The sequence below is a fragment of the Vipera ursinii genome, assembly GCF_947247035.1.
Source record: "Vipera ursinii genome assembly, chromosome: 3".
Classification (NCBI taxonomy): domain Eukaryota; kingdom Metazoa; phylum Chordata; class Lepidosauria; order Squamata; family Viperidae; genus Vipera; species Vipera ursinii.
Window position 1 is genome coordinate 165,547,426 of NC_139516.1, and position 14,842 is coordinate 165,562,267.

A 14,842-nucleotide genomic window follows, 5' to 3' on the forward strand; every position below is an offset into this window, starting at 1 on the left:
TAAGATCTCACTGGATGTACATAAACTTTCTAGAGCGAAACAATGTGAATCCTGTGAACGTTGTGTGAATCTTAGCCTTTTGAATAAGCAGGTAAGCTACTTTTTTTATCTGTTCGTTATGTAGAAAATTATACTCCTTCAACATTTACAAGGAAAATATAACACATGAAGATTATAAGAAAAGTCAATTTTGTGCAGAAAATTACTTACTGTCCCTAAGATTTTCCCAAGACCACTGATCATTTTTGAAAAATGGATGTCGCTTGATTTCTTCCACGCCATTTCTCCCTAGTCTAACTTCCCTGTACAAGTTTAAAAAAATTAAATTATGCTATACATACTGCCTTGAAAATAATTTGTAAACAAAAGAAATGTTAACTCAAAATAAGATCGTTTCTTTATCATTTATTTCAATATTAGCAGTTGCTTTAATATCTCAGTAATAAAAAGCATGTTTGCTGTCAGAAACATTTATCAGATATTACAGGGATTGCAAATGCTTATATAGAATTAGCCACTCCAACTCCTCCACAAACTTTTTATCTGATTTCACTTTAACCTATTTTTCCAAGTAATCAGTAATTATTACATCATTACTTGTATCTGCATTTGGATAAGCATGTCATAGCTGTAAAAACATTTCTTTCCAAATCTTTCAAATTATTAGAAAAATCTTTGCTGTACTTTAAGAATAAGGACAGGGAAAGAAGTTTGGGGGAGGGGCAGGAAAAGTAGCTAACAATGTTACAGATCTAAAGTACAATTATTCAAGACAGGAAATCCAGAGGAAAAAATCATTTCATTTCTTCCACAGCTGCTGAACAACCCGTAAAATAACAATAATAAAGTTTCTGTAGTAATTACTTGTTTTAAAACAATACACCGTGATTGAAGTTCATTTGCTGCTAATAGAGTAATGTGGTTGTGTTTAATGTAATACACAAAGAACAATTCATAGTTTGCTATTAAAGTATTCTATTATACTCAAAATTCTATCTAATCCATAGAAATACCAGATAAGTACTACCTCAAAAAAGGAAAACAAAATAAGCAATAGCACTAACTTTAATGACTTTAAAAAGTCATAGTTAAAATTTTTTTGATATGTTACATGAACATAAGATGAATAATTCTTAAAAGAATTCATTTAATAATTTAATTTCTAAGCTTTAAAAAAAATTACAAGTATTTAAAAATACTTTTTCTACAATATGATTTTAAACATATTACCTGTCTGTTAGAAAGCCACAAATAAGATTTTTTGCATCTTTAGAAATCTCATTATCATCAGGGAAGCTAAGAGAATTCTTATGGTTCATAATTTTGCTATATGTTCCAACCAAAGAATCTGCATAAAAAGGTGTGTCCCCTTAAAAAAAGGAAAAAAAATGTAAGTCACACAACTGATCATGGCTAGACTGCACAACCTGGCAACATTTCAATACTATTCAGCCGTAAAAAGTGGCTTTTTATGCTTGTTTTAAGGGCTCAAAACAATATTGTCATATCAAAGTACACAGTGAGAACAATTAACCAGCTTGCCTCCAGAAATCATAGGTGCTCCATCAATGGAGATTGTTAAGAAAAGGCTAGACAGTCACTTGTCTGAGATGGTGTGGGCCCTCTTGCTTGAGCAGGGGGCTGGACTAGAAGACCTCCAAGGACCCATCCAGCTCTATTCTATTCTATTCTATTCTATTCTATTCTATTCTATTCTAAAAAGAATAGATCTTCTACAATCATATGTATTTTCCAAGACTACCTCATGCCCCCTTCTGTAGAAATCATTTATGTGTTTTCATTCTAAGAGCCACAAAAAGAGACTGGGGTAGTAGATGTAGCAGAAAAAGGGAAGGGGAGGATGACACAAGTGAGGTAAAAGGATAGATGATTCAAACAAGTTTTTTTTAAAAAGATACAATTGTAATTAATTTACAGTTTGTTTCTGATACTCACCCACAAGCATTTCATACAAAAAAACACCAACTGACCACCAGTCACACTCTCTTCCATAATAACCATCACCACCTTGTGATTTTAATACTTCTGGGGATATATAATCTGGAGTTCCAACAGCTGTATCACATCGTACCATACCTTCCTATAAAAAAGCAAAGATTGTTTAAACTTTAAAGGAGTCACTCTCTAGGATCTTAATATTACATTGAAAGGTATATGAAGCAAGATAGATTCTTACATCTGTTTGAAAAATAAAATTTAAAATTAAGTATGAACCCTAGTTAAAATTCTTAATTTAAACACACATTGATATCTATTTTTCAGAGTATCATGATTTTTCACAAGCCAAAAGCTAATTAGTAGTAATTTTTATCTACTAACCTTATTCATTTTCATACAGGTACCAAAATCTGCTAGTTTTAAATGACCAGATTTGTCTAGCAGCATATTATCAGGCTTTACATCTCTGAAAACAATAAAAGAATTATCACATCAACTTTTATTTATTAAGCAAGAACATCACTGAGCCTCATCCCAAATGAAGAACACAAATAAAACAATGGCTAGCAAAATTAGACTCAAACTTTGAATTATAAGTGCCTTTACATTTCTGCTCCTTTCTGAAACAAATTCTTCTTTAATTGTGATGTACATTTTATACTTATATCAACTCGGTTTGTTTTTCCATTTAGTACAGTATTATTTATGCCAGAGGCTCTACAAGATTAATACCAAAATCTTTCACACTATCTGTTTCTTGATCCTTTAAAAAGTTCACTGCCACAATAACTGGCCAGCAGTACAATAAAATGCATAAAGAGCAATACAGTTGAAGGGGAAAAAGAGGTGGCATGTATTGAAATAGATCAGAGTACATTTCCCTTCTTGTAATTGTTGAACATGTAATTATTTTGTGTAAACAAATGAAAACTATTCCATAGTGAGGCACTAAGATTTTGATTTTGAAAGATAGCACATTGGATATGAACTCAATTGATTAAATATGTAACTTTACATTACCTTTTCAACTAACCCAAATCAGCAATGACACTGAAATGTCTGTAAATGCAGGATGATTGCCAATTGTCAAAAATGCAGTCATGTGACCAGGAGGGGAGAATTGGACATCAGAACTTCAAAACTGGGTCATGTCACATTTTTGGAGCCAATTGTAACTTGAATAGTCACTAAGCATCTAGTTGTAAATCAAGACTATCTGTACATGTTTTAGTTATTTTGGGTGATCTGTGTGTATCCATAATTGAAGCCCCTTTCTTGGCTGATACAATTATACATTAGTATTTTGTCAACCGTATTGATTGCCATCTACTTTCAATCCCAATTCAGTCTTCATGTTGAAATACAAAGCTGTGAATGGTTTAGAGTTCTGTACCTCTAAAACAAGTATTTCTCTGCTCCAGCAACTTTCAGATGTATGAACTTCATCTGCCATAATTCCCCAGCCATCGTAATCCTTGATGAGAATTTTGAGCTGAAGTTCCTACATCTGAAAATTGCCAAGGTTGGGAAACACTGCTCTAAAAGGAACATCTCCTTTCTAATATATGTGCCCAAATGACTGTAATCATGCACAAAGGCCCTCATCTATACGACTAGAATGGGGGATGACTTCTCAGTTGCAGGCCATCAGCTGTGGAAATCCTTCCTCAGGGAACAATCTGGAATCTATATTACGTTAATATATTATATAATCTATATTAATATGTTTTTAACAAGTGACTAATACATTACTTTATTAAGCATATTTATAGTTAATTTTAAATGTGTACGCTATACTAAGATAATAACTTCTATACATTTTTATTTTCACCATTATTTTTTGAAATTAAAGTATTTAAACCGATTGTTTTATTTTGTTTAAGCAAATTTGTAATCCATCAATACAGTATGAATCTACAGTAGTTATTAGGCAGATAAAAAGTATAAATTAAATAAAGAGAATCTGTTTACCTGTACTCTCTGTAATGCTAAAATAGTCTTATTTTGCCTTTTCTGCACATATTTTCATGTTTTGTGGAATATAATTTAACTTTATAGTAGTTCTTAACCATTATATGAGGAATAATAATCAATTAAAAGTTGAAGATTATCCATATACTATTAACTTTTATTCATAACAGTGTCATTTTACTACTCACTGACTATAATAAAGTATATCTATCATTGCCATTATAATAAATGGAGATAGAAAGTCATGATTTTGTCATAATGATTTTGACATTCCATAAATTCTTGGTCATTGTCCTTTAAATGGTTTGCCACAAGGACACATTTTACAATGCTTGTGCAAGTAGGTGTAACAAAGATATACCTAAACAGTAATGGTTTAGATTTTATGTATTTATACAAGTAGAAGCTATTGTAAAGGGGCATCCCAACTGCCAATTCCTATTGTCACATGGGACAAAAGTGTAATAGGACACAAAACCTTTTGCCCTCCTAATTCCAACAGAAAGATTTTGCAATTCATCCTTGCTGTCCATGAGAGATGTAGAGGACTGAACTGAAACAGCAAAAATTCTTTACATGTACTTTCTTCTCTTCATGCAATTAGGTTTAAACTCAGTGTGAGATAGCTATTTCATCATAAGCAAACCAAACCAAGAGATATGTGGCCCTCAAAATAAGGTTTATAATTTTTAAATTATAAGTCTCATTCTTATTTCAAATTTATTGCAGAAAGGATGTAATAATTTAATTTTGTGGTGATTACCTCTAATTTGCTCAAGTTTGACACTGTAAATAGTCCAGTAGTATTATAAATTAAAATTTCAAATACACTATTATTTTTAATACAATTTAAATGTTGAGAATATCAGCTATATAAAAATACTTACCTGTGAATAAAACCCATGGAGTGAATAGCATCTAATGCAAGAACAACTTCTGCTGTATAAAATCTTGCCCATTTTTCAGGGACATCGTAGTTGCTCATTAAATTTACCAGATCCCCACCAGGCATATATTCCATCACCATATAAAGGTAACGATCATCTTGGAATGCATAAAACAACTGTGAAGTACAATAGACTAGAATCACTGTATGCTGCATTCCTATCAACTGCTATTTTCTTTTTGAAAGAGGAAGTTACAGGTAAGCGTAATGATAAAAAAACTAATATAGGTAGTCCTCAACATACAACCATAACTGAACCCAAAATTTCCATTGATAAGTAAAATAGTTAAGTGATTTTTCCCCCATTTTACAACATTTCTTGCCATAGTAGTTAAGTGAATCACTAGAGTTAAGTTAGTAGTATGATTGTGAAGTCTATCTGGCTTCACCATTGACTTGACTTGACTTGTCAGAAGGTTGAAAAGTGTGATCACATGACACTGGGACACTGCAATAATCATAAATGCATGCCAATTGCAAGGGTCCAAATTTGGTCACATGACCATGGGGATGCTGCAATAATTGTAGTGTGAAAAACAGTAATGTTACTTTTTTCAGTGCCATTGTAACATCAAATGGCCACTAAACAAATGATTATAAGTCGAGGATTATGCATATTTGTGTGTGGGTGCCTTTGCAGGAAGAGAACTGGGTTTCATTATCATTCAGCTAATTATATCTCTCACATGCAACTTATTAACTCTTTCCCTTGCACAGATTGCAATTTTAACCAGGGAAGTCCATAATTAACCACAGTTTTATACATCAACAATGAAAGTCATAGATACTAACTTAATACACCAAAATATTAATAGATAACCTAAATTAAAATACTGTCTGGATCCAGACATGATAAGCATAGCTTTCTAATATGGATAAAATAAGAAACTATTGTTATAAAATTTCTATTTTAACTGCAAAGAGAAGAAAAAGGCTGCATGTTCATGTGTATTTTATTTGAACAAACTGGGATATGACTATAAATCAGGGCAAATACTGTACCTTCTGTAACATAATTCAGCAGAAGCATAAGAGGAATGACTCATAGGAACATACTAAGCAGACTATTTTTATAATTATCAATTAGCATTATGCATGATTATCAGTTTATTTCTTTATTTTCAAACTACAACAGCAAAATATTTGTACTGAAGTTATTTTAATTATTGGAATGAGTAATTATATGTAAAATATACATTTTCAAATATATGTTTAAGGAGAATTAAAAATTATAAGTCAACAAATTAACATGGTTTTAAATTATATATGCTCTATATTAATGACAAAACAAAATGTTGGACACCTATTCAAGACAAATGTTATCATCATTGGCCAATGTGAATTCAAATAAAAGTCACCTGAACAACCCAAGGGCTATTTGCAAATGCCATGATATCTCTTTCTTCCCAAAAGAATGCAGAATCTGATCTTTTTATCATCTCAAATTTGCTAAGAAGTTTCATGGCATAGACCTTTCGTGATGACTTGTGTCTTACCTTTAAAACAAATAAGAAGATGAAAAAAATAATATAAGTATGAAACAGCATGAGTACATTCCATTTCCATTAACTATGTTAAAAGGTTAGGATTATGTACCTAGTCATCATCTTAAAAGGAAAGCTCTTTCGCATTTCATGGAGCACTGTTGTTCTCTAGCTCTTCTTCTCTAGCATTATTGATTTACTTATTTCTGCGAAACTGTCCCACACTCCACAGGTCTAGAAAAGATCAATACTATTGAATGTTGTCATATCAAGGGTAGATAGTCTACAACTCAATACTTTGAAATGTTGTTGGCCAAAGCTGTTTCTACCTGTGAAGGTAGCTGTGAAATTTTTATAACCAACCAGTATAATATTTCCTACATATGAGTTTGGCATTAATTTTATAAATTTAGTATTTATGTTTAAATCCATTCATAACTGAATTATTTTACTGTTCCTATATAGTTTTCCTCTCTATTTAATGCATTCGGAATATCAAAAATGGCTAAGGTTTAAACAATTGCCCATTTATTTTAGCAAGAGTAAATGAAATACATTGTATTAATAAATATATCTGAGAATTAACTGCATTGCATTCTTTCAGCACTACTGCAACAAAATCCAAATCCTATATTGTACAATAATATATTGTAAGTCAGTTGTTTATAGCAACCATAACATAAATTATAAAAAGATACATGCCATGCAAAATAAGTACCTTCAAACTTAATTTATGATATACTGCTTATTACTGCATATATTAAAGACCTATTAAGGTAAAGAAATAGAAGTACCTATTTCAATCCAATCATAGTAAATAATGAAGAAAGACACCAAAAGTAGGTAGGGCAACCAATTATGGGTATGCAACTTTCCAGTGTTTTCCCCCTAAAGGTATGTGTACTATTTATATACATTTTCTATTCACAAAATGCCTTATTTCCCAACACTATAGTTAGATTTTAAAATAGTTGCAACTGTCAGTGGATTTTAAAAACACTGATGGAGGAGCATGAAGCCATTATTTATATAGACTATACATTAAGGAGAGAAAGATATAACTTCTCTCCAAGAGGAAAACGTCTCCAGAAATGTATACCTCTCACACCCGTTAAGATTTTAAAATAAAAACAATAAACTTCTACTTGCAGTGCAGACTGGAAATGTAATCTATCATCTCAGATAAGAACTTCATATATTTATATTAAAAATTACAATATGACTTGCTAAAATATATCTCTACAACTAGCAACATTAGAACACAGTAGTTTCTTCTCTATATTATACTGTAACAATAGCTTAATTAAAATAGGAATGGAAACAAACATAATAAACAAAAATTATTCTTCCACAATATGTATTTTAAAATGGGATAAATCTTTCTTGTTATATATAATTTACAGAGCATGCTAAACAATAGTCTACTTTGACTATAATTTGGTTGATTTATAGTTAAGGAGAAGACAGATATTATTTTGTGACAAAGTAGCTGTGGTTTATTTGGTAATTTTGTTGCTTTTTTCAATTAAACCAATCATGTATATTTGGCTTGCTTACAAATTTATACAGGGCACAAAAATTAGGCAAGAATAAGCCAATAATCAAATTATATTTCTATGCACAAATCATGTCATCCTACAATAATTAATCAGTAAGAAAACCTCAGTTCAGACTATGATTTACTGCCATAAACCTAATCGTAGTTTATTCATTGACAGCTTTCAGAAATAATGCACTGAAAACTAGTGGTAGAATTGTTGTATTACCAGTTGCTCCTAGAACATGGGTGTCAAACTCGCCGCGTCACATGATGTGTTGTGACGTGTCATGACTTTTTTTGCACTGCTGGAGCTGGAGCCTGGCCTCTGTATGATGCAACCGGCCCAAGGGCGGGCAGTTTGACACCCCTATCTTAGAAGAAACCACACTTTTATAACACTCAATCAGAAAAATATGTACTCAAGAATGTATTAAGAAAGTATTAATAAGACAGCAGCAAGGTCCAACCATACAAGGCATATATTTATTTTTAAGTTCCCAAATTTTGGCAGCAGAGAAACTACCACTCATAAGAATAGTCCATTCATTGAAAAATTCTATTTTAAAATAAAACTGAAGTCTTAGCTGTAAAATCTCCATACAGAGTAACCTACCAACTGAACTTCTCCAAATGCTCCTCTACCAATCACTTTTACTACTTCATAATCTTCAGCTTTCATACGGAGATCTCTTACTTTATTTATTGTGTCTTTGTCTGTGAAGAAAATATAAATTAAAAATACTAGTAATAGGCTCAATGTAAAATAGGCTCATTGTAAAAAGAATGCTCAGTCTTTGAAATAAATTTACATATAAAAATATACATTATGATTTCAATTAAATTCCATTTGTTGGTCAATTCTTGTGAAATGACAATTTAAAGACAATTTCCCAGCCTTAAGCAGGCTACAAATATCTTCTTTGAATCTCATTACTTTCCATTCCCATAGCAACATTCAAATGCCAAATACAACTTCACTGTAGAAATAAGACTGAACTTTAACAATGCTTAAAAGAAGTTAAAGTTAAAAAAAGTTTAAAGAAAAAAACTATTAGAACATTTTGCTATCCTCATCAAGTAATCATCCATAATGCTCTACAAAAGATTTGGTTAAAACATAAAATGCGTTTCTAGTGTTTAGATTTCACTATTTTTCATGTTATTTTTTTAATTATCATGAAAATATAAGCTAGAGACTGCATTTTTAAAGCACTACTAGGAGGAAACAAACTATAATAATTTAAATTCCCAGCTGACAGTTTCTCTAACTCCAAATTTGGTAACATGCTATTTAAATCTACATGGGTCAACACTGGCATGAGATTATACCCAAAATATTAACATTTCAGTTCAGGGGATATAGACTGAAACTGCCAATGTAACCTTTTCTAATGAAAAATTCAAAGGAATAGTATCAACATGTTGAAAATTCAAACAGGGAGATTCTTGTATTAAAGATTACTGTATTACAGAATGTTGTCCTCTAACTACTGCAAATTATCAGTGTAATATTACTTGAAGCAAGGCGATCACAGTAAAAGTAGGAACTCAGCAAATACTCAGATACCATCAAGTACAAACCACTGTCTGAAAAAAGCAGTACAATCAAAGCTGGCTCTATAATGAACAAAACTGAGATAGGAGCTCAGTAGCAGATTCAGAGCAATGTTGAATAGCAATCTGCATTATCTTCCCCATCCAATTGGTTTAATGAGAAAGATGATAGATTCACCTATTTCATCCTCAAAGTCCTATCCCCCTTGCAATGAAGGGGCTAAGAGAGGGGGCATAAATTTTCTTGTCATTTATTATCAGAACAATAAATACCACATAGTAACAATGCTGCTTCTAAAGATAGGCACAGCATTATCACATAAAAGGTATCTTCCTTTTCACAACTTTATTATTTTTATTTTGCTTTTTCCCCCAAGAAGCTTAGAGAGCATCCTTGGTCAACTTTTTTATTATAGCTTTATGAAATAAATTGAGAAATAATGGTTATGAATCATCATCACGTCCTGTGCTAAGGACATTGGGCTGCAAGTGTACTCCACAGTTTTCAGTCCACAGCTACAATCTCTACGCCCTTCTATTTAATCAATCTTAATATAAATCTTAAGCATAAATCTTAAATGGTTATGAATACAACTCCAAAAACTTTTAATTTCCCTTCCCCTGAAAAAATACAGTAGATATTATTAATATATATAAAAAATTAAATAACCTGTACACAGATTAGATCAGAAACCCAGTGTAGTGTATGTACACACACACACACACACACACACACACACACACACACACACACACAGACACAGATATATATATATATACTTACATTTGGTTAAAAAGGTGTCTATGTTTTTATTTTTCCTCAAAGCAGGAAAATCCAAATCGTATACCAAGGCATCTAATCCATCCTGAGGAACAAAATAGATATTTTTTGAAGAACACAACTAATGAGTATTACAAAAAATACATCTTAAGCGTACATGTGTGCATATAGTCCCGTTATACTGGTTTAGTGGGAAAGGTACATATTAGAATCACAAGAAAAGAAAGCTGCCCATTTAATCATGCTCACAAATTTGCTAGTCTAATTCTTGCATATTTTAGATATTTAAATGTTTAAAATATTGTATAAAAATTCATATTAAAATCTATGTGTGTGCACACAAAAATGCTTAAATCCATAACACTAGCTCATTTTAATAGTGAAACAAATTAAAAATTATAACAACTAGCCGTTAAATGCCTCATGAATTAGAAATTTGCTAATATTGCTAAGCACATTTGATTTGTGCTTAGATTGTAAGCTGCCCTGAGTCTTCGGAGAAGGGCGGGATATAAATGGGATTAAAATAAAAATTAAAAAAATTAATTATCAGTAATTCTTCTAAAGAAAGATAGGACCAAAACAATTTCAAAGGAAGTATATTTTACAGCTTAGCAAGTGCAACCCTCTCTGTGAGTACCTATGGTATTAATTCTAAAAATAGGAACATCTTCAGAATCACTTCTTCCACAAAACATAATGCTTAGACAAATTTATAGGAGGATCGTGCAGCACAATGAAACATATTCTAACATTAATTTGGACATGAGCATCAACAAAGAAGTCATTGCTTCAAGAGGAACACAAGGAACACTGAAGGAGAGAGGAGTAAAATAGCCAGCGAAATAGCTGAATCGACCTTGGCAACCTATGGACTGATATAAATGGCAGCCAGATTTTGTGTGTGTGTGTGTGTGTGTGTGTGTGTGTATTATTTACTATTTTGATTGATTTCTGCATTTTTCTCTAGATAGTACTGAACCATAAAAAATATAAAATAGTTAAATTCATATTAAACTGTTTGAAATTAACTATTAATTTATTTAAAGCAAAAAGAGATGGGCTACAGAGAAATCTCTTGACTTGTTTCTTTAAAGTACAAAATGAGGACTAAGTGAAACTCCATAGGTATTTATTTGATCTTCTACTATATGCTTGAAAAATGAACAAAGAATGTGAGGATACTTTTGATAATTCCTCTTTAACAACCTCAAATAAAGCAATCACTCAAACAAAATGAAACAAGACACTGCATACATTTAAAAAAAACGAACAGCATGTGCTTAGAAACCAGTACAAATCCTTCATCAAAGTATAATATGCTTGTCTTACAATGGTTTCCTGCATGGTCTCTACATTTTATATCAATTGATGCTTTTAGAGGCTCCAAGTGAAGCCTCACATAAAACACTGCAACAGATAAATCAGGTATTAACTATGGCATGAGTAGTAAGAGGCTATTTCCCGCATGCTAATATGGCCAGATTCTACTGGTTCGGGAATCAACACATGTGGCACAAGAAGCAATGTTTTTCTTACTGCCATCAATTCAAAAACTAGCTAATTTAACAAAACTAATTTAAAATGCAGCAAAAAAATCAAATACTAGAATGTTTTCTAAGATAGCTTTATGCAATAAAATAAATATAACCATCACAATTAAAATAAACATAACTTAATGTTTCATTCTTAATAACAAAAGTGCAAATTTAGTAAAACTGAATGTAATGATTTCAATTCAGCTTTTTGATGTTTTGTGTTCTCTCTCTCTCTCTCTCTCACACACACACACACACACACACACACACACACACACACAGACACACAAGCTGGTAAAAGTTGGAAGCATGCAAAAAAACAGTTATACTCTTTTGGAAGACTGGCTCTATTCCAAGCAAAAATGTCCTTTCATCTTTTCCTTTTTTGGGCAGACTAGATTTTGTAAAACATGCAGAGATAGCTCCTGATCCATTATTTCACTTAAATATAACCAGTTGTTTTCTTCCAAACTGTGTATTTGTTTAATGTTTAAAAAACATGCATCAGAAAGCACATTTTCACCTTAGTGTTTGCTCTAATAAGAATTATCTATCTATTGAAACAGCATTCTTCGTTTGATTAAGCATTAGATCATAACCACTCTCTGATACAAACAGGTTTGAGACAGAAGTAGAACTTAAGCCTCAGAAGTACTGGTGCCAAAAGCCTGTAAAAGAGATCATCATACCACCATGCAAAGAACACTCTTTCTAGTTTATAATTGAAAGTAGTATTTCTAGTTACTGAGTAGTTTATCAATCTTATTACTCATTGTATCTTTCTGATATTCTTCCCAATGCTTTATTGTCTTCATCTGACAAACTACATTTTCACATCTCTGATCATTCTGTATCTACCACAATAAAACTAAATAAATAATTTATTAATACTAATATGACCAGAACTTTCTACCAAGGTTGAAAATGAACAAATTCCTTCAGAATTTGTGAAGAGTAAATCCAGTTTTAGCTCTAATTTCTCTTACAGAAATAAATATGAATGAAATGGCCTAGAACAGAGATAAAGAATACCATATGGAGCTCCACCACTGTCTTCCTTGGAACTTTTCTTATTATTTTCTAAAACTAGATTAAATATTCAGAGAATGTGATTTCAATGTCTTAATTTGATGTAGAAATTAACACACTTTTAACACAATTCTGTTTAAAAAACAATCCATTCATTTTGAAACCTCCAACAAAAAAATACAGAAGAAAACTTACCTACTTTTTAATCTATTTTAACACAATTCTGCTTAATTAACTGCAATCACTCTGGACTCTAAACTATCATATTTTAAGAAATAAACATGAGGTAAGCAATTGGGCACGGATTGTTTGTTCTGATGCGGATTCAGCTGTATTCACCCCCTAAGAAGGAAGTGATAAATTATATTGCTACCACCTGTTAAATGAGGAAGGCTTGAAATAAACAGTGAAGAGGAAGAAGAGAGTAAGGGCAGGGTCGGGGGGGGGGGGGAGAATGAAGAGTATATGATAAAATGAGAGAAAGCAGAGAAATCTATTGAAGTAGAATCAAGAAAGTAAGTTAAGATGCAGAAGTTTCACCAAACAGATTATAGTTAGCAGAGAGAATTAAGAGTGGAGCAATTTGAATTTTTCCCCATTGACTTTGCTCATTGGAAGCTCATAGGAAGGTCATTAATAGAGATCACGTGATCCCAGGAGGTTGCAAATGTCATACATGTCAAGAACCCAAATTCTGATCATGTGACCATGGGAATGCTTTGGTGACAGTTGTAAGTGTGAGAGCCTGTTATAATCACTTTCCTCAGCACCAGTGTAACTTCAAATGGTTATTAAATAAATGGCTGAGAATTACCTGTACTGCTGTTTTTGAGACATGCTACACCAGGGCTTATGTGATGACTTTCCCCATATCACCATAGAAAGAAGCTACCATTTATTTTTATATATAAAATAAAGTTTTGTTTTATTTTATAATTATAGTTGGGGGCTCAAATAACTATAAATTAGGAATTTGAAGACTACCAATTTTCCTACCAATGGTTATCTTGTTTGGAGTAATGCAGGGGGAATCTTAAAATAAAAATTAGTGACTGAGCTGAGTTGTGTGCTGGCTGTATGGGTAAAAGAACAAACTTTCGGAGGAATCCTGAATGAGTCTGACACTTTAGTTCAAAGGTATAATTTCTTATTTAGGGGATTTGCCTTTCTCTCACATTTAAATTCAGGGGCAGAATACTTGCATTCTAGTATTATCACTTTCTATGAGACGGTTATTTATGACTGGTCACAACCATCAAAGCAACCATTTTGTGACTATGCCTATGATATCTTATCCAAATTCCAAATATGTCAATTATACCCCTCTAAAACAATATATCTACTGTCTTCAAGTAAAGCAGTACAATTCTGTCAAAGAGTCTTTGATAAAAAGGACAAATATATGCCATATTTCTCCAAGATCATTCCTGCATATTTTCAATGCAACAAGTTACACATATCACGTGGCATATATTTAAGAGTATTTTTCTCATCTAGTAGCTATATTTTTATTCTGATTTACCTTAGTATAATCTTAGAAGTATTATGCCATATTTAAGCTATAAATGACATCAATGATTATTCAATTATGTACGAATAAAACTGAATACTAAAATTTAAATGCTATATTTATTGTACATGTAGATCTCCAAGCCTATCCATCACTTTATGTGCATATATTTGACACAATATTCATAAATACATAACACTGTTGCCATTTGTGTGTTCTTAATTTTAACATTCATTTGAAATTCATTTCTCCAAAGAAAAAGTTTGTTATAATTTTAAACACAGAGACATGCAATGTTTTTACTTGTTACCAAGCAACATTATTTCATATCAAAATGTCAGAGTGATAATAATAGAATGAAGAACTATGAAATATAAAACTACAAAAGAAATTGCAGTTAATGAGACTTTTAATCACAAGGTATTATATATAAACATACTTTCAACATTCCAGGAGCAAGTATGAATAACTGTTTCTACATAAGGTCAGTTTTAAAGTATTTTAAATTAATTCAAACTAATTTACATTTT

The 14,842-nt window shown here is 31.6% G+C and overlaps 1 protein-coding gene across 4 annotated transcripts in view; it reads right to left on the bottom strand.

Moving 5' to 3' along the window:
- The window catches only part of ROCK1 (Rho associated coiled-coil containing protein kinase 1), an 84,809-nt gene that overhangs the window by 55,684 nt on the left and 14,283 nt on the right, over positions 1-14,842 (bottom strand). For all 4 annotated transcript variants that reach the window (XM_083360519.1, XM_083360520.1, XM_083360518.1 and 1 more), the window contains 8 exons: positions 10,239-10,320; positions 8,514-8,614; positions 6,235-6,372; positions 4,818-4,993; positions 2,341-2,425; positions 1,957-2,101; positions 1,231-1,369; positions 211-302 (listed from right to left, as the gene is read on the bottom strand). In XM_083360519.1, coding sequence (XP_083216645.1) covers positions 211-302; positions 1,231-1,369; positions 1,957-2,101; positions 2,341-2,425; positions 4,818-4,993; positions 6,235-6,372; positions 8,514-8,614; positions 10,239-10,320 — 958 coding nt within the window. The remainder of the gene's footprint in view (positions 1-210; positions 303-1,230; positions 1,370-1,956; positions 2,102-2,340; positions 2,426-4,817; positions 4,994-6,234; positions 6,373-8,513; positions 8,615-10,238; positions 10,321-14,842) is intronic.